This window comes from Sugiyamaella lignohabitans, chromosome B (assembly GCF_001640025.1).
Source record: "Sugiyamaella lignohabitans strain CBS 10342 chromosome B, complete sequence".
Classification (NCBI taxonomy): domain Eukaryota; kingdom Fungi; phylum Ascomycota; class Dipodascomycetes; order Dipodascales; family Trichomonascaceae; genus Sugiyamaella; species Sugiyamaella lignohabitans.
Genome location: NC_031674.1, coordinates 2,277,191 through 2,295,033, shown reverse-complemented (window position 1 = coordinate 2,295,033; position 17,843 = coordinate 2,277,191). Strand labels below are relative to the sequence as shown.

Sequence of the window (17,843 nt, the reverse complement as noted above, 5' to 3'; positions counted from 1 at the left end):
ACAATTAGATCATGTCGTCGCTGTAACCGCTCCATTGGTCGATCGAGGTTATATGCCGTAAAGTGGGTCTACCGTGGGGACAGCTCCAAGGTTTGTTTAGTTTGGAGAGGCCCTGGACAACCCGTTCCATGGTGGCTCTACTGAGTGACTGCCCGATCATGATGCTAGTCCGACACGCTCTCATAGCAAACATAGCACGAACTTTGGAACATCGTACTGATTGATTACCTGGAGACTCACTAATTAGATTCAAAAGTTCGGTAAGATCGTTTTCATCGAAGACGGTATTTTTACTGAACGGCAGAGACAGAAGTTTACACTGAGTTCCTGGCAAGACAGACTCGTCGATTGCTACAGAGAAACCATTTTTTTGAAGCAGGCCGATATTTTTTATAAGGACCAGCTCTTCAACTGCAGTGAGATTTAGCTGCCTAGGTGTCACTAGAGGCTGATGCTGCAGAACAGTTTCCTGTTGTAACCGTTCGAAGTTGGTTTTCTCATCACTAGCATGCTGATCAATAATAAACAAATCAGAACTTCCGTCATCGTTCTGCTTCGAGACAATAATAAAACCAAGATTAAATTGGCCAATGACTTTCATATTATTAAAATCGTCTTTTCTGATGACCATATTAAGCCTTCGCTCTACTTGATCAGTATCTCCATCTATATCCACTCTTTTCACAGACAGTGAGTTTTTATGGTCATTAGCTTGAGTCCTCAATTGTGACCGAGCTGAAACGATTTGCGACCAGCCATTTAATATTTCGCTAGTCGAAGTTTTGACAGAGACATTGCAATTGAGAGTTTGATACTTGGCGGATGTGATTGGAAACTCTATTTTTCGACCGGAACTATCCTGACGCTTGACAGCAGGCTTAGAGGCTGTTTCGTCGGATGACGAAGGGCGAGTACGTTTGGTTTGTGACAATGGTTCCGGTTTCACCACAACATCTTCATTATCGACAGTCTCACCAGCCGACTCATTCGCTTCTACAGTTTGTGCGTCATCATGACCATTGGCTTCGGAGTCATCTACTTCTCTTTCATCTTCCATAGAATCATCCTCAGTTGTTTTCGAAGGTTGCTCACTCACTGGGCTGATTTCAATTTCGACTAGAGAAGAAGACTTACTACCGTCAGCAGCCTCACTATGAATAGTAGGGTTGGTGCGAACTCTGCGAGCAGCTCTTGACATCGTTCGCTCGATATCGCTTTTCGATGAGATAGTATCACTACGATCACTATTATTGTCGACTTTGTTACCCACTGCTCGTTGCTGTCTGATATTTCTGGCCTCGCTCTCATCTTCAGAATCCGATTGGGATCTAGCAGATTCTGAGTCAGACTCTGAGTCGGACTCTGAGTCAGATGCTTGATCACTATTTTTGCGACTACGGGTCATTCTGGTGCTCATAATTGCTCTGACACCTTCAGCATCATCCGAATCGTTGCCATGTCCATTTTGAATGACCCTCACACTTTCTTGTGCAGCCTCTCGAAACCTAGCCGTCAGTGACATAAACGTCGAGCCATTATTTAGAGGCGATCTTTCAGCTTTTCTCGGGACACTAGTGACCGACGACTCAAAGAATTCAGATAATTGCTCCTTTAAGCACTCAATCAAGACAGTTTCCTGATGGATCAGAATGGTTCTCTTATCAGGAGACACATTGACGTCGAAGTTCAAGGGGTCGAGAATAAAATTACAAAAAACACAGGGTGATTGAGTTGTATTGAATTGACGATAGACTTCATTAATGGCTTTTGCAGCTTTGGGAAGAAGACAGGGCCTAGAATTAATAAAAAAGAACTGCCTATCTGTAGCATTGCGACCCTTGCCATGAACAGGCTGAGAAATGTACCCAACACAACTAGCCTGTGAATCATGAACCTTGTCCTTAAGAATCGAATTGGACGTGAATTCTAATTTCAAGGTAAACGGAACCAAATTTACAATGGAAGTAGCACCAAATACACTAATTATATTATCTCGTAGGTCAGTGCCAGTGCTCTTAATGAGTACTCCATTCTTGGCGTTGTTACCGGATCCAGTTATATGAGAGCATGTAAATGTGACACCCTTGGAAATAACAGCATACTCCTGAAGCAAATTCAAAGCTTTTGCGAATTGGCGCTTGTGGTTTTTTTCGAGGAATTTGCGACGGACTGGGGTTATTTCAAACATATTGCAAACCGTCACAGTTGTTCCCTGTGTGCCCGGAACATTAGTTTTTGACACTACCTCTCCCGAATGATCAAATACTAGTTTTGTAGCTGGACCACTATTTCCTGGTGTGGAAGTAACCAAAGACACATCAGCTTGAGCACATAGTGAGCTCATGGCCTCACCTCTAAACCCAAGAGTCTGAACAGTTTCAACGTCCTCGAATTTTCTCAATTTGGATGTGTAGTGTTTTCTGGCAATGCTTTCATAATCCTCTAACTTGATACCATGGCCATTGTCAGCGACCTCTATCGAATCAAGTCCATAGTTACGAAATTTGACTTCAATCCTAGTGGCACCAGCATCCAGAGAGTTGTCGACGAGTTCCTTGGCTACAGTGGCCAAATCCACAATCACCTGGCCAGAAGTGATTCTATGAACCGAGGCATTGTCAATTGCTTTAATAGACATACCGAATTCCAGTAGTCGAAGCAATCTGCCACAAAAAACAACGCTTTCAATATAGAGCCTACTGACCCAATTTATTTTAGTAATAAGTAATTATAGACTGCATTCACGCGATACGCGTCTGTACCCCTGATCCCGGGTTCATCGCGGCATCACCACCGCGGCTACACCACTACTCTCCTGATCCACCACTGAAATACCACCACCAACAGCATCCAGTTCTTTTTTAACCTTATAACACATCCCGTTTCGTCAATTCATTCTTCTGAAAAACCCCGACGCGGCTCCGCGAGGCGGAGTACAACCAGGGTCTGGGGCGGAGCTCCAGCCGCCGGAGGCAAACCGCTTCCACCCTCTTGGCTTCTGCAGTCTGCACAGCCGTTCAGGGTATAGCTACTCAGCCTTGGCACGGATTAGAGTTTAGACGGCAAAGAGGCTCAGACCTGACCAAATGCAACGAACGCAATTCGAGGGGGGGGGTCAAAATTACAAGTGAACGAAGAGAGGAAGTAGTAGCTACAACTCAGGGAAGCCGCAGAATTTCACATGCCAAATTTAAAAGGTTCACAGCCGCTCGTGCGTGCATATCAGGTGTTTAACAGCAACTACGCTGCAGTTTCCAGGCACATGAAGAGCGTCAAGCAGACCCTTGATTGCGCATCACACGTGCGGCGGGACAACGAAACGCCTCCTCATTATCGTCTATTAATATAGCCCATTGCCAGCCGCCTGTTAGTTTGCCAATCTAATTTGTTCCTCACAATTTCACTAATTAGCCCATATTTTGGATATCGATTTATTGATCTCTAATTGAACACGTGCAATTGACTAAACAGCAGACAACTAACTAAACATTACATTTATTTACTATTGGCAAGCCAACAGCACCGAAAAGTATCATGTCTACTAGCAATACTATCACTGTCAAAGGACTTGGCCCTACCATCACAGAGGCACAAATTAGCGACTTTTTCACATTCTGTGGCAAAGTTAACAATGTTTCGTTGACTCCTTCTGCCGATGGGCAAAGCAAGACAGCCACTGTCGAGTTTGCTCGTCCTGCTGCTATTAAGACAGCCATTCTTCTAACCGATTCCGAGTTGGCTGGAAACAGAGTCACTGTTGAGGCATCTTCTGATGCACTTGCTGCTGCTGAAAAGGATTCATTGGCTCATGAGACTGAATCGACTACTCCTAATCATGGTGAGGACATTAGTCAAGAATACAAGCCCCGTGCTGTAATTCTTGCGGAGTACCTGAGTCACGGATATGTTTTGGGAGACAAGGTGGTTTCACACGGTCTTGAACTCGACCAAAAGCACGGTATCTCCAGCAAATTCACCTCGTTTGTCACTGATTTGGATAAGAAGTATCACATTCAGGACAAGGCGGAGGCTACTGATAAGGCTTATGGTATTTCCGACTCGTTCTGGCATGGACATGCCAAGTTGTCCAAGTACCTCGACAATGCTCTTAGCACCCCCACCGGCTCTAAAGTCCGTTCTTACTACTCGGACATTGTCAAGAACGCTTCTGACGTCCATGCCGAGGCCCGTCGTTTAGCCGATCTGAAGAAGCAGCAAGAAGAGGCTGGAAACTCTGCCACCTCCACCTCCACCACCGCTGCTAATTCTGCTGCCGCTCCTGCTCCCACCACATCCACCGCTCCTCCAGCCTACGAAAAATCCTAAGAAGAATTCACTCACTCTGTTTTTGTAAAATGGTTTTATTTTGACTATCTATAATTTAATCCTCTCGCTGCCTCAAGTCGGCCATAGACGGTCCTCACAAACTCCTGCGAAGTAGGAGCAATGGGGTCTGGGGCGTAGCCTCAGCCGCCAGAGGCACTGAGACCCCTCCCCGTGAGCAGAAACCGGTGTTTGTATTTACAGGTTACATCGTGAGATTATTCGGACACTGAAGATAAAGCTGCAGGGGTGGCGATTAGCGAGTCCTCGTCGTCGACTGTGTCACCCACAGTGAGACCTTGACGGACAGCCAGAACTGAGTCGACAATGACAGCGTCGACTCCGCTCTTCATTTGAAGTCGTGCGTTGACGGGGTTGTTGTTTTCTGTTCCGTAACTGACACAAACTAATCCTGACGCTTTGACCACGTTGACTAGACGAGGACACTTGATTAGTGGTGTGCACTCGGACACGATTCCAAGCAGATTCCATCTCTTGGCAAAACGAATCGCTTCTTGAAGACTCGATGCACGGATATCCGCCATTGGTGCAGTTCCCGACTCTGTCAGGAACAGAATGGGGATTGACGGTTGTTTGAGTGACAGCATCAGACAGATGTCGGGGTGGAAACTGGAAAATATGATATCTCGGCCATCGCCGTAGTCATAGACGCACTTTAGAACCGTATCACACCACAGGTTCAGTTCAAACGCAAAATTCTCCATGTCCTCTGCCTCGCTCTCGTCCAGCATGGGATACTTGCACTCGATATTGAAGCCCACATGTTTCGGTAACGTTTTGAATGCTTCAACCAATGTAGTAAAGGGGGATTGGATACTGTGACCACGACTATTACCCTTGAATCCCTTGATTTTGAAGTCTCTAGTGTGCTTCATTCGATCACTCATGATATCAAACTCATCTTCTCGTTCACCCGACCCTGTCACAAACACCGACTGCGATCGCTGTCTGAATGGTCTGCTATCAGGTGAGGGCATTCTGGCTGGACCACCACCCACTGGCGAGACTGTTGTAGGCGCCACAGTTGGTCGAGCAGCATCAAGAAATTGATCTAAAGTCAACGAGTGCATGGGGATATCAATACCAGTCTCACCTACTAAAAAGTCATGATAAATAACTGGAATGTGATCTTTTGTTAATTGGACATCAAACTCGACGTAACTGGCTCCCAGATTGGCTGCCTGGATGAACGATTCAATGGTGTTTTCACCCAATTGCAAACTCTTTTTATTATTAGAGTTTTTGCCCAATCCACGGTGGCCAATGACTCGAGTAGTAATCAACGACTTCCAGTACGTGGCTGACTTTTCAATACCCATTTTGGGGTGGTGAAACGGTGTTATAACCAAAAAGTTAAAATCAACTGTACCAAGAACTTCCAGTGTTTCTGATTCAATGATAGGAATAGTAACTGTTTGGTGCAAACTTCGCTTCTTGAGGCCAAGAGGTGTGTAAACACTGGACAAAAGGGCCACACCTCTTCCCAAAACACGTTTCTGATTACCTGAATATGTGGGAACCAAATCAAAATAGAGTCGTACTTTTTCCACGTCATTACTGTAAAATGATAATGGCTCTGTTGATAGTCCATAGTCTGGAATGGGTAGATCAATTACAGCTGGTTCTCCAATACATCCAGAAGCCGACACAATCATAGATAAGGCGGTATCGAGCTGGGTGGAATGTGCCTTGGAATAGGGCACACGATCGAGCTGGACGGGGTTGATCATTTTTCTCAGATCCGTCGTACCAATAGTGACCAAAACCATGGACTTATCCTTTAGATATCTGTGACCAAATGTCTTGATAGGATCGATTGTAGAAGGCTGGTGTGGCTCCGGGGCCAGGTTACTACGACCTGGAGCTGTAGCGGGATTAGGAGTAGAAACGTCGCTGTCTGAGCCATTGCTATTACTAGTTTCCAACACAGACTTGAATGGGAATGGGGGTTTGAGAATATCTACCAGATCGAGGTGTCCACGAAGACAAGCATGCTCCATGGCGTTCCAACCTGATCCGTCCACAATATCAATACGACTACCTCCACTAAGTAGAATCTTCACAATTTCTCGGAACCCATCTACTGCGGCAACAAAAACAGGAGTCCAGCCATAAGTACCTTCACTAATTTCAGTGTCCGCATGTCTATCTATTAACAGTTGGACAGCTTCGACATGATTCATCTTCGAGCAGATAAATAACGGTGTCTCGTTGTTGAGCGATTCAGAAGTGAAATTGATATCCAACCCATAGTCCAATAGAACTTCAAGTAGCTTTTTAGCTCCTAACTGAGATGCAACTGGCAACAAGTCAGCAGCCAATTGTTTCTTGTTCGAATCAGTTGGCTCTATCGCCTCTAATAGTACCTTTGTTGTCTTAGGATGGTCTGCAGCAACCGATAATTGAATAGGGAGGATTCCTTCGCTGTCTTTCCATTCACTTTCTGTGATGCCGCTGCTAGATAGGTATCCCCAGTCCTTCATATACTTTAATAACACAGTTGTCATGAGCTTAAGACCGTAATGAGCAGCATAGTGAAGAGGAGTTCGGTTGTGATGGTCGCGAGCAATGATTGCGCTTCGTTGCTTATTATCCAAACATCCTAATAAGAAGTCCAGGACAGTTTCATCGTCTGCAGCATGTTCTCCGTCACTTCCAAAAACCTTCATCATATTTGTTGCAGCTCTTGGTACAACAGCAGGATGGAGAAAGTTCATGCTATGGTGTCCTGTTGAGCTGTCATCTATCACAGAGGAACTAGATGAGGTTTCAGTATTGGCTTTGTTTGGGTTTGTACTTGGGCTGACGCTACCACTGGCTCCAGCTTCGCCAACATTTGACTCGGGTGTAGCCGGTGAAGAAGTTGTGGTTTTAGCGTTGTTCCTACGACGGCCATGGTTAATGATAATTCGATGTATCACGTTTCTTCCGTTGAGCTCAGCTAGTTCCTCTAGCGTCTCAATATGGGTCAACAGGAGTTTAATTGACTTGGTAGCTTTGGCAGATACTGCTTTGAATAATAGTGACAAAAGCACCTTTTGGCTCACAGGGCCCTCAGAAAGAACGCTCTCTAAATTCTCCACGTCATCCGTTGCAATTGCAAGTTTCATTTCGCCGACAAATCCACTATCTGACGTATTACCACCGGCACCAACACCATTGATTGACGAAACTTCCAGAAACAGATCAGAATCATTTCTGTGGTCGGTCTTCACGCTGTTACCATCGTCATCTCTCGACGAACTAACCAGTGGTGAGATAACTGACAGGTATTTGTTGACATCAGCCAGTTTATCATCGATCAACACACCATTTGCAAATGGTAGAATGGATATTTTCGATGTTAAATACTTCATTTGTGTATGAGTTCCGATCTTTTTATCGAACTTTTTGAGAATCTTCACAAATCCTCGCTTATTAACTTCGGCATACCATTGTAATTTACGAAACTGACTGCGTAACTCCACTAACACACCCATCAGATCCTCTAGTTCCTCAAACTCAAAGGTCTTACTGTTTAGTGAATTGAGTGTGTATCGTTCTTCCACATGACCAAGTCGACGGCAATATTCTGCAAACTTGGCATTGAAAAACGAGTCGACTGATTCGGCATTTCGATCCAAAGCAAAGAAAAAAGGCGCCAATGTTGTCTCAGACAAGGTGGATGTGAGCGAGGCCACTGACAGGGACTTGCCTAATACAGTTGGTGTGGATTCAGATTCATTGCGACTTTCGCTAATCTGCTTTATGATTTTCTTCAGTTCCTTGTAATTTAAATAGGAAAGACTACAGGGTTAGTTTCGTGGCTCGAGACCAAAGGCGATCGATCTGGTCCAGGCATCAAAAATAATCGGGGCCCAAAGTCCGTCATTGGCATGGACTGAAGGTCACAAAATATAGCTCATGGAATATAGCCGATTCAGCCCTTCATTCTATTACCGTCTATATCTATGAGATAGATATCCATATATCCGTACTCAATTGACTGTCTAAATTGGCAACATCAATATAGCATGTAGCATATACTCACCTCCATTCAGGAACCTGGTTCCTTTGCAAACTGCAATAGTCGTTAGTGAATTATTCATTAAGTAGCCAAATTCGAGTCCCATTTATGCTTCTGACAAACAAATTACTCTTAGAAGGGCTTTTATGGATCAAAGGATAGATCGGCTTAAGCTTAGGGTCTTCGATTTGGTCTGACTACCAGTTCCTGATAATACAGATAAATCCTACAACCCTCACATTATTCACCTCTCGCTCAATTTACTCAGTCTCGTAATTTCCATAAAATACAGAGCTAAGTTATACCCAGAATACATACCTCTTTGCAAACTTCATGCTATATTAGCAGTGTTGTGAATGTCGAAAGCGACGATGTACGCTACCAAACGTCAGGTTTCAGAGATAGCTGTAACGGAGCGTTAGTATGGCGATCATGCCATAGTAGCCCTTAAAATTGTTGTTCCTGCTTCTCTTCTTACCCTGTTGAGATTATCAGGGCCGCTTACAACCGTTCCAGAGTCGTGTTCACCCGACAGATATCAGTTCGAGAACGTGCTTCGGCAATAGGTTATAATTATGTACAAACCAACGGCTTTTTACAAGCCAAATTGATCCGTATATGACGAACGATCGTCAATACCGATACCGTTCCTGGGCAAACTGAAAAGTTTTTGATATTGGACTATTGGACTAAGTAAAAGCTCTGATGGCTTCTGTGTCGTTATATAAGATCATTTCACTGACCCTGTCCTTTGAAATCTAACTACGGGTGTGGATTAGTCAAAAATTCATGGACCGGCTTTCGTTCTGAACACACGATGTCCTGCTGATAACGGCATGTGCAGTTCCAAATCAGGCAGCTCATCCGTTCTATATATCTCATGTTGTATGCAGCTGCAGTTTGTTTTCCGTTGACCTGGTCCGTCTTTTACTCTGTTACTATTTTGGTTGTGTCAGCGCTATGGTTGCTTGTATCTATCAATTTAAAATAATTAATGGTGTCTTTAGAGATGAAATTCAGGATATAAGCAAAAAAACTGGATGGACCGCAGGTACTGCTCACTCTAGATATCCTGCTCGCCCGTGCCCAATATGAATCATAGTTAAGGAAGGTTCGGAATTTACCGCTTTGGCTGTATTTCAATGCAGTCCGAAAACAAATAAAGAAAATAAAGTTAGCTCTTGACACGTCTGGTCCCTCTCAAGCTTCGTGGAAACTTAGTCAGAGAGCCGCGCATATGAACAAGACTGATAGGGCTAGTAGAGAGCGATAAGCGGTCTTGGCTCCAAATTCTGCGATCGACGCTGTAAGATAAGGGTACGATAAGATACTGACATGGTTTAGACGTTGTGATCAGGCCCGAATATATATATATATTAGACTCACGGGAATATTCCAATATTTGGTTTCAGTCTAAGAGACATAGCAAAAAAAGATGCATCTATATCAGTACTTGAGCTCGAGTCACGCCTTTTAGTATTGCAGCCCAGATACCACTGCATTGGCTCTATTGAATTCGAATAGCTTGTAATATTTTAAGTACAAAAGCTTGTAGATGCCGAAGGCTCCTAAATTGATACTACACAAAAGAATAGATAATATTAATAAACTAAGAACATTTGAGATTAGAGAGATAAGGCTAGAGCAGCGGGTATGTGACCCACCACTAAAATATTTCGCTCAGGACGTCATATATACGGCAAGATAATAGATATTGCCGTAGTAGTAGTAACCATTACCATTAAGTTACTAGTCAGTCTTACCATATGGGATCAGAACTAATCGTCTTTCAACTGCAATCTTCAAGAATTAGAGCAGCTCTACTATTGCTATATATAGCCGAGAAGGCAAATGTATGCAATAACATGAACCCTTTCAAATCATAACAGAATTACGACAAAACGTGTAAAAAGAGTATCTAATTATATGTTCACTTCCGTGAACCTATCAACCAACTTTCTCTTCCCCTTTAGAAACTGGTTCTGAGACTTCACGAGTCGTGTCCCGACGTCCAATGCCCTGGGTCATTAAGTATCACGTGACTTTTATATGTCATATAATATTACAGCAAGCTAGCTTCACCAAACTACGGGGAGATAGCAGTACTGATCAGATATGTCACAATTCTGGTCTAAAATCAAGACACAGTATGGATCCGCCTCTCAGGCGTTATCGAATCTGTCACTATCTAACTCTGAACACGATGGAGATACCGAGACAGATACAGTTATACACAAGGCATTAGTACGCTATTATACAGCAAAAGAAGGCTATGCTCCTCAATGGCTGGGAGTACCTCAATCAGCTGCGACTCCTTCCAGTGGGCGAAACTATAGCAATGGCTTGCAGAATCAATCTGAACAGCTGCCAGGTAGGCCCCTATCATCACGGAGCCAGTCATCATTACAAGAGATTTATAGACGTCGTCAGCAACAGCAGCTAGAGCAGCAAGAACAACAGGCTCAACAACAACAACAGCATCTCCCTATAAGGGGTAATGCACCCACCAGCTCACGACCCCATATGTATTCTGACAACTCTAATAGTTCCTCAGATCGTAGAGACAACTTGCGAAACAAGCTTCGAAATGCTGGTGGCAGTAGAGCCAACTGGTAAGCAACTGGTAAGCAGCTGGTTATCAATAGGTAACCAACTTAATGTAATTTTCGATGCATTCTCAGTAACTTAGTCGCCAGCTACTTGGAACATTTATTTTATTTTATTCACACACTTAATGCATTTTCATATTTTCCAATCTGTGATTCGGCTTATGTCTCCTCTGTCAGGGGCAGGGGCTCTGCCCTAGTCACTGCTGTCCCTCTAGCTATTCTCCAGGCTCAATACACAGATATCCTATAAGAATATCCTATGAGAGACTCAGCCACCGGAGGCAGCTTTCAGTTCAGTATTAAAGTCAATGTAAAAAAAATTGTAGTCTATTTATTGAGATTGGCTCGAGAGCGTTGCATCGATAATATCGAGTCCCTCTTCAATAAGCTCGGTTGGGATATTAAGGGCAGGTACGAAACGAAGAGTGTTGGTTCCACAAGACACCACAAGAAGTCCCTTCTCACGAAGTTGGTCGATAATTGGTGCAACATCAACGGTTAGTTGTAAACCGAGAATAAGACCGCGGCCACGGGTTTCAGTGACAAGCTTAGGGTACTTGGTTTGGAGCTGACTGAAACGGTCGGTGAATACCTTTGACCTCTCTTTGACGCCCTCCAAGAACTTGGCGTCTGATAGACGAGCAACTGTATTGCAAGCAATGCGAGCACCCAATGGGTTTCCACCGTAGGTACTTCCGTGGTCACCCTTGGCAAGAACGTTACCAATACGCTCAGATACGATAGTGGCACCGATAGGGAAACCATTACCAAGGGATTTAGCAGTAGTGAGGATGTCTGGGTGAGCCTCTTGGGGTAAGATTTGGTGTGCCCAGAAGTCACCGGTACGACCAAGTCCACATTGAATCTCGTCGTAGATGAGCACAGCATCCACTTCGTCACAACGACGACGAAGAGCAGTCAAGAATTCAACTGAGCAGCTGTTGATACCACCTTCTCCCTGGATTGGCTCAACAATTACTCCACAAGTATCTTCAGTGATCAAAGACGACAAGGCGGGAGTATCATTGATCGTGCCATGCTTGAATCCTGGCACCATAGGAGCAAAAGGCTCCTGATATTTTGGGGTGGCAGTGGCACTTAGAGATCCAAATGTACGACCATGGAAAGAGCCACCAAATGAGACAACCCCATTACGAGGATGAGAACGAGTATTTCCCCATTTACGGGCAAACTTGAGGGCAGCTTCGTTGGCTTCAGTACCACTGTTAGCAAAAAATACTTGATGAGCATCTTTCATACCACCTGATCTCTTGGTAGTCTCAATGATATCATGAGCAGCCTTAACCATCCAGTCACTATAATACAAATTCGAAGTGTGGAGCAATAATGAGCCTTGATCTTTTAAAATCTCAGCAATCTCGTCGTCAGCATGCCCTAAAGAGGTGACTGCAATACCAGCAGTGAAATCAATATACTTTTTTCCCTCCGAGTCCCATAGCAACGATCCTTTACCCTTGTTTAAAAAGACTTCAGGACGAGAATAAGTCTGGACTACATAAGGAGTCCAGGATTTGTTGACCTCGACTGAGTATGCTCTTTTGCCCAGAGATTGAGCTATTAACGACAGACGGGAAGTGCGAAGCATTTTTCTGCCAAAAAAAATTATAATACAAATGCAAAAAGGCAGAAAGGACAGATGAAAAAAACCTCAGACCCTCTTCTATATATATATTAATATGACAGTTTTTCACCAAACAGTCACACTAAATCCCGCGAACAATTCCCTCTTGACTCATTAACGATCATAAAAATCGTTATCAGTATGCAGGTCTCGGTTGATCTCTCAGCCGCACCACGAATCTACCCCTGGAGTTTCCATGTCTGGCAGTGTTTAGGTCCTTTTCACCCATTCCGCTTATTTTCCGTCACATTCCTCGACTCGTTTTCTACACCGTTAGAGTGCTCGCTTGAAAAGCACGACACATCTGGGGTGGAGCCGAGCCCTGCACTAGAGAAAATCTTATACTTCAGGTAGTTTTGTTATTGGTTTAAATATACAGTTTAACCGAGCTTGGTGGTGAGCTCAGGAACAGCCTCAAAGAGGTCTGCAACAAGACCGAGATCAGCAACCTGGAAAATGGGGGCCTCTGGGTCCTTGTTGATGGCCACAATGGTCTTCGAGTCCTTCATACCAGCCAAGTGTTGAATAGCACCGGAGATACCGACGGCAATATAAAGCTCGGGAGCCACGACTTTACCGGTTTGACCAACTTGGAGAGAATTATCAGCAAAACCAGAGTCGACAGCCGCTCTTGAAGCACCAACAGCAGCGCCAATGGCATCAGCAAATGGATAAATAACCTTGTCAAAGTTCTCCTTGTCCTTAAGACCTCTACCTCCAGAAACAATCTTGGATGCAACACCCAAATCAGGACGTTCACTCTTGGTCAATTCCTCAGAGATCCATTCAGAGAGAGACTCGGAATTAGGATCGACGGCATCCTCTACAGCGGCACCAGAACCGCCTTCAGTTTCAGCAGCAGCGAATGCTGAAGTTCTGATGGTTACTAGCTTGATTTGATCATTGGATTTGGTAGTAGCAATGGCATTGCCAGCATAAATGGGACGGACGAAAGTGTCTTCAGATTCAATCTTGATGATATCAGTAATGGGTTGGACATCCAAAAGAGCACCAACTCTAGGGATGACATTTTTACCAAATGCCGAGCTAGCAGCCACAACATGAGAAAATCCGTTCTTTTTGACGTTCTCGGCCAATAATTGAGCCAAGTTTTCTGGTAATCCCTTGTCGTAAGCAGAGTTGCTAGCAACAAGAATCTTGCTAATGCCAGGAACCTTTCCCAATGATTCGGCAACCTTGGCAGCATTAGATCCAGCAATAATAGCAGTCACTGGGTCAGAACCTGCTAACTCTTTGGCTGCCGAGATGGCACTCAGAGAACCAGCGGCCACATTAGAGTCGGCATGCTCAATAACCGCCAAAGTCGATGCCAATCTGGATCTGATGATACCAGCACTTCTGGCACTGAATGCGGCCCTTCTTAATGATGAAGCTGAAAGCATTGTGTATTTTAATGATATTTCCAAGTAAAATTAATTTCGTAGTGAGCTGTATTCAACTTTAATGTTCAACCGCTGACCTGGTAATTTGAATTATGACTCTGAAATAAATGCTTTGCTAAAACCACAGTGTTAGATATTTTCAATCAATAGCCAATCCAAACGACAGTACAAGTAAAATCTTCGAAAATCTACTCCTCAACTTGAAGCCACGTCAAAATACTTACCAAGTAGTTCCGCTCTTGCTCACCTGAATATATTCCTGCTCGGAACTGACGCTATGACAGGCTCCCAAAGTGGAGAAGCACGTCGGTACTTTTCGTCGGTAAATTGTCGGTACCCTGACGCGCGGCTATCCATCCACATTCCGCCGGGGTTGACTCGGCCGCCGAAAGCCGGCCATCCCCCGCGAACTCCACTTACCCCTGAGACCAGTAGCTCCTTCCGCTCTACATTTCTATGACCTACTCGGACATAGACATACGGGGTGGACGGTTTTGCCTCCGGCGGCTGGGGCTCCGCCCCAGACCCCGTGGCTCCTGCTACGCAGGAGTTGCTAGGACCGTTGATATCCATCTGAAAACTACTATAAAATTGTATAAGAATCTCTCCAGCTGGAGTTTCTTTACAGTTCCTAGCAGTTGCAAAACTACTTTCTTCCGGTTAAGTGACAGTGTAGCCAGGGATCATTGTGAACCTCGTCACATGACAATATGCAGGGGGTAACAAAAAAGGATCCACAGCGTCAATCCAAACAATCTCAAATCATAGTGAAAGGCGATGGAGGGATCCGTTTCGCGGAAGCTGCTGGAGTATGGACTTCTACGGCAGATGGATGTTCAAAATTTGGCATATCCAGACGAGGTTCCAGAGGTTATAGCTGATGAGAATGGTGGAATTGACTCTATGCAATTGAGCAGAAGTGTAGCCGATAATTTTCCCCTATGGATCAGAAGTAAGTTGTGTATACTACTAAATTTCAAGTGTGAGACCAATTTTTTCAACTAAAAGCTCACAAATTTAGTATTATTTGATAATATTGAAATATATTATAAGCCAGCTCAAGTTTTCTGTATACTAACTTTCATACAGATTCTAATATATTCAACTCATTGGAGCTGAATGCAGATGGTTTGAGATCCAAGATGGGCCATCTGAAAGTCAAAGTGGCAGAAACTCCATATGGCAATGCCGACTCGCCAATTCATGGTTCTATATTTGTCAAACCTGAAATATCTGAGATGTCTGGTGGTGAACTGCTGGATCTTCTGGAGCACGCCAAATCTAATCCATCTGCGTATTATATGCAAAGCCAGGATGGTAATCTTCACAAAGAGTTCAGCCCGCTCCTCAAAGATATCCCTGGGTCACTGCCATTCGCGGACCCTGTTTTCAGAGACGAGCCCGAGGCTGTCAATTTATGGATTGGTAGCTCTGGCACGACGTCTCGCTTGCATAACGGTATGTGATATATTGATTTGATCCTTGACGGAGGAACATTTCTGCGAGGCATCAAGTGAACGATTATGATAAGAGATCGAGGGAGATAGAGGCCCTACCTCTCAAAATCCATAAGGTTACTAACGGTACTAGACAATTACGATAATTTATTTGCACAGGTAACAGGCCAAAAAGTCATTTACCTGATTCCTCCAGGTGATGCATATTGTCTCGATGGTAAGTTGAAAGCAGACATCACATGCTTTAAGCTACAGTCAGCTAACTCTGTTTAGAAAAGTTTCTTGTTCCAGCAACCTATGTCAAGCGAGACGGAAAGTTTTACATCCATATCGACGGCACTGACCAATACATCCCCGGAGACACATCCTTGGAGATTTCATTAAAAGGAGTCGAGAGCAAAGAACCACGAGTCATGTTTCCCACTGTGGACCCCAGCGACCCATCGACCCACAATTCTATATATCGCACCCACTGCAAAGTATACAGAGTGGTCCTCGAGCCTGGCGACATTCTATTCATCCCGGCCCTCTGGTACCACCAAGTCCAGATAGACAACTCAGAACTCTGTGTGAGCGTCAACTACTGGTACCCGGCTTCACCACTGAGCCCCGTCTGGGCCCGCTGGGACTACGTCCGTCTCACCTCAGCACTGCTTCGCGACTACCATGACGACCAATTTTTCGACACAGACTAACTTCGCAGCTGCCTCCGGCGGCTGGGGCTGCGCCCCAGACCCCACGGCTCCTCTCGCTGCGCTCGAGTCGTTACGCCTGGTTTCCAGAAAGCGTTTAAAATGTGGGATCCTCACGTAACGACTCGAGCGAAGCGAGAGGAGCCACGGGGTCTGGGGCAGAGCCCCAGCCGCCGGAGGCGCGGTTGGATTAGTAGTGACACAGTTCATGGATTAGCTTGTAAACCCACAGCATGTACGTGGCGGCAGTTGAGACAGGTTCGCGTGGACGTAGTCTCGGGACCGCTGGGTTCGTCTATGCTTTGGATAGTGATGTCCGGTGGACTAGAGTGGGTGGAAATGTATATACCGTTTGTAGCGTCATTGCCGTCGGCACGGGCATAGGCTAGTTCGAGATTCGGGGTGATGCCTGAGTCGACGTGGCGGTAGGCCACTCGTCGTCTGGCAATGGATGCGTCGACATTGATGTACCATTTGTCGTCGACAAGTGGTGCGATTTGGGCCCATGGCTCGTCTTCAAGTAATAAATAAAGTCCCTCAAGAAACACGATTCTAGTCTCGGCAGGAATAACAATATTGTCAGGGACAGGGTCTTTGACTTTGTGATCAAACGAGGGTGCAGTTATGACCCGGGCGTTGTTCGTCGATTTGTCTGCAGTGGTCGTCGCTTCACAGACAGGTTCTAGTGTCGACTGGTGGAGTTTCTTCACAAGAGATACTACTCCGTCAGCGTCAAATGTAAATGGAGCGCCTCGTCGACGATGAGCCTCTTCCGGGTCATCCATGGCATCCAATTGTGCCCTCGTTAAATGAAACCCGTCCATGCCCACCACAATTGCTGCTGAATTATTTGTAGGTTGTTCTGGAACAGGTATAGAATGAAGTGATGGCTGTGTAGATGTTTGTTGTTGTGAGACGAACTTGGCAGTTGCTGCCGTTGCTCTGTCATTTATAATCTGGGCAACATTATTGGAAAGAGTGGTCTTGCCAGACCCGGGAACGCCAGCAACTGCAACTATAATTCTCGGTTTTTTGGATTGAGACAGGAGGTCCAGCACCCTGTCTGCCAATGTTTGGTATATCCTGTCCATCTCCAATGGTCCAATAGTTTCCTCTCTTTGTCCGTATATAATCTTAGCTCTAGGCATCAACTTTTCCAGATGTTGGGTAAAGTACCAGCCTGTACCCACGATATTTTGTGATTGTGAGATGTTTGAAACTTCTATAAATTCAGTCTCGTCGACTTTTGTTTCTGTTATTCTTGGATTGTTCGAGACTGTCGAATATTGACTTTGCTGATAAGACGAGCACCCACCGGCTAAAATAGAACCAACCCCCACTCTATCGTTTTCAAGGGGGCTCAATACACAAAAGCTGGCAAAGTAAAAAACTAAAACCTTACTATTCAAATAATAGTTCGAGTTTCGAAAATATAATAGGAAGAACAAGTTTGAAACCAAAAAGACCGAGATTGATTAATAAATAATTGTTCGAAGTGCTAGTTGATGTGTCTATCTTGATCTCTTACTCGAGCCGGACTTCTGTTTTCCATATGCACGATGGAGGTACGAACCGGGGTAGGTTCACGTGACTCCCGGATATATGTCGGGTATCAAAGATAAGGTGGGAGCAACACCGGTCTCGGACCCGGCTATCGAACCAGAAATGAGGATCTCGGTTTCAAGTAATA

At 44.8% G+C, this 17,843-nt stretch overlaps 8 protein-coding genes across 8 annotated transcripts; 3 read left to right on the top strand and 5 right to left on the bottom strand.

Annotated features, from left to right (window-relative positions):
* Nucleotides 1-4: 4 nt before the first annotated feature.
* Nucleotides 5-2,638, bottom strand: PMS1 (Pms1p; the record flags this gene model as incomplete). The annotated part of the gene is made up of 1 exon (XM_018879687.1): nt 5-2,638. One exon carries the CDS (start codon nt 2,636-2,638, stop codon nt 5-7), a length of 2,634 nt encoding a protein of 877 aa, XP_018737579.1.
* An 896-nt stretch (nt 2,639-3,534) lies between these two features.
* Nucleotides 3,535-4,326, top strand: vip1 (RNA-binding protein Vip1; the record flags this gene model as incomplete). The annotated part of the gene is made up of 1 exon (XM_018879686.1): nt 3,535-4,326. One exon carries the CDS (start codon nt 3,535-3,537, stop codon nt 4,324-4,326), a length of 792 nt encoding a protein of 263 aa, XP_018737578.1.
* A 215-nt stretch (nt 4,327-4,541) lies between these two features.
* On the bottom strand, nt 4,542-7,823 carry GDE1 (Gde1p; the record flags this gene model as incomplete). Its single annotated transcript, XM_018879685.1, has 1 exon — nt 4,542-7,823. One exon carries the CDS (start codon nt 7,821-7,823, stop codon nt 4,542-4,544), a length of 3,282 nt encoding a protein of 1,093 aa, XP_018737577.1.
* Nucleotides 7,824-10,465: 2,642 nt separating this feature from the next.
* On the top strand, nt 10,466-10,966 carry AWJ20_2719 (uncharacterized protein; the record flags this gene model as incomplete). The annotated part of the gene is made up of 1 exon (XM_018879683.1): nt 10,466-10,966. One exon carries the CDS (start codon nt 10,466-10,468, stop codon nt 10,964-10,966), a length of 501 nt encoding a protein of 166 aa, XP_018737576.1.
* A 324-nt stretch (nt 10,967-11,290) lies between these two features.
* Nucleotides 11,291-12,565, bottom strand: ARG8 (acetylornithine transaminase; the record flags this gene model as incomplete). The annotated part of the gene is made up of 1 exon (XM_018879682.1): nt 11,291-12,565. The coding sequence occupies one exon, from the start codon at nt 12,563-12,565 to the stop codon at nt 11,291-11,293; it is 1,275 nt and encodes a 424-aa protein (XP_018737575.1).
* A 416-nt stretch (nt 12,566-12,981) lies between these two features.
* On the bottom strand, nt 12,982-14,004 carry AIM45 (Aim45p; the record flags this gene model as incomplete). The annotated part of the gene is made up of 1 exon (XM_018879681.1): nt 12,982-14,004. The coding sequence occupies one exon, from the start codon at nt 14,002-14,004 to the stop codon at nt 12,982-12,984; it is 1,023 nt and encodes a 340-aa protein (XP_018737574.1).
* A 1,142-nt stretch (nt 14,005-15,146) lies between these two features.
* On the top strand, nt 15,147-15,470 carry AWJ20_2716 (uncharacterized protein; the record flags this gene model as incomplete). The annotated part of the gene is made up of 1 exon (XM_018879680.1): nt 15,147-15,470. One exon carries the CDS (start codon nt 15,147-15,149, stop codon nt 15,468-15,470), a length of 324 nt encoding a protein of 107 aa, XP_018737573.1.
* An 889-nt stretch (nt 15,471-16,359) lies between these two features.
* YFH7 (Yfh7p) lies at nt 16,360-17,301 on the bottom strand (the record flags this gene model as incomplete). Its single annotated transcript, XM_018879679.1, has 1 exon — nt 16,360-17,301. The coding sequence occupies one exon, from the start codon at nt 17,299-17,301 to the stop codon at nt 16,360-16,362; it is 942 nt and encodes a 313-aa protein (XP_018737572.1).
* Nucleotides 17,302-17,843: the final 542 nt, after the last annotated feature.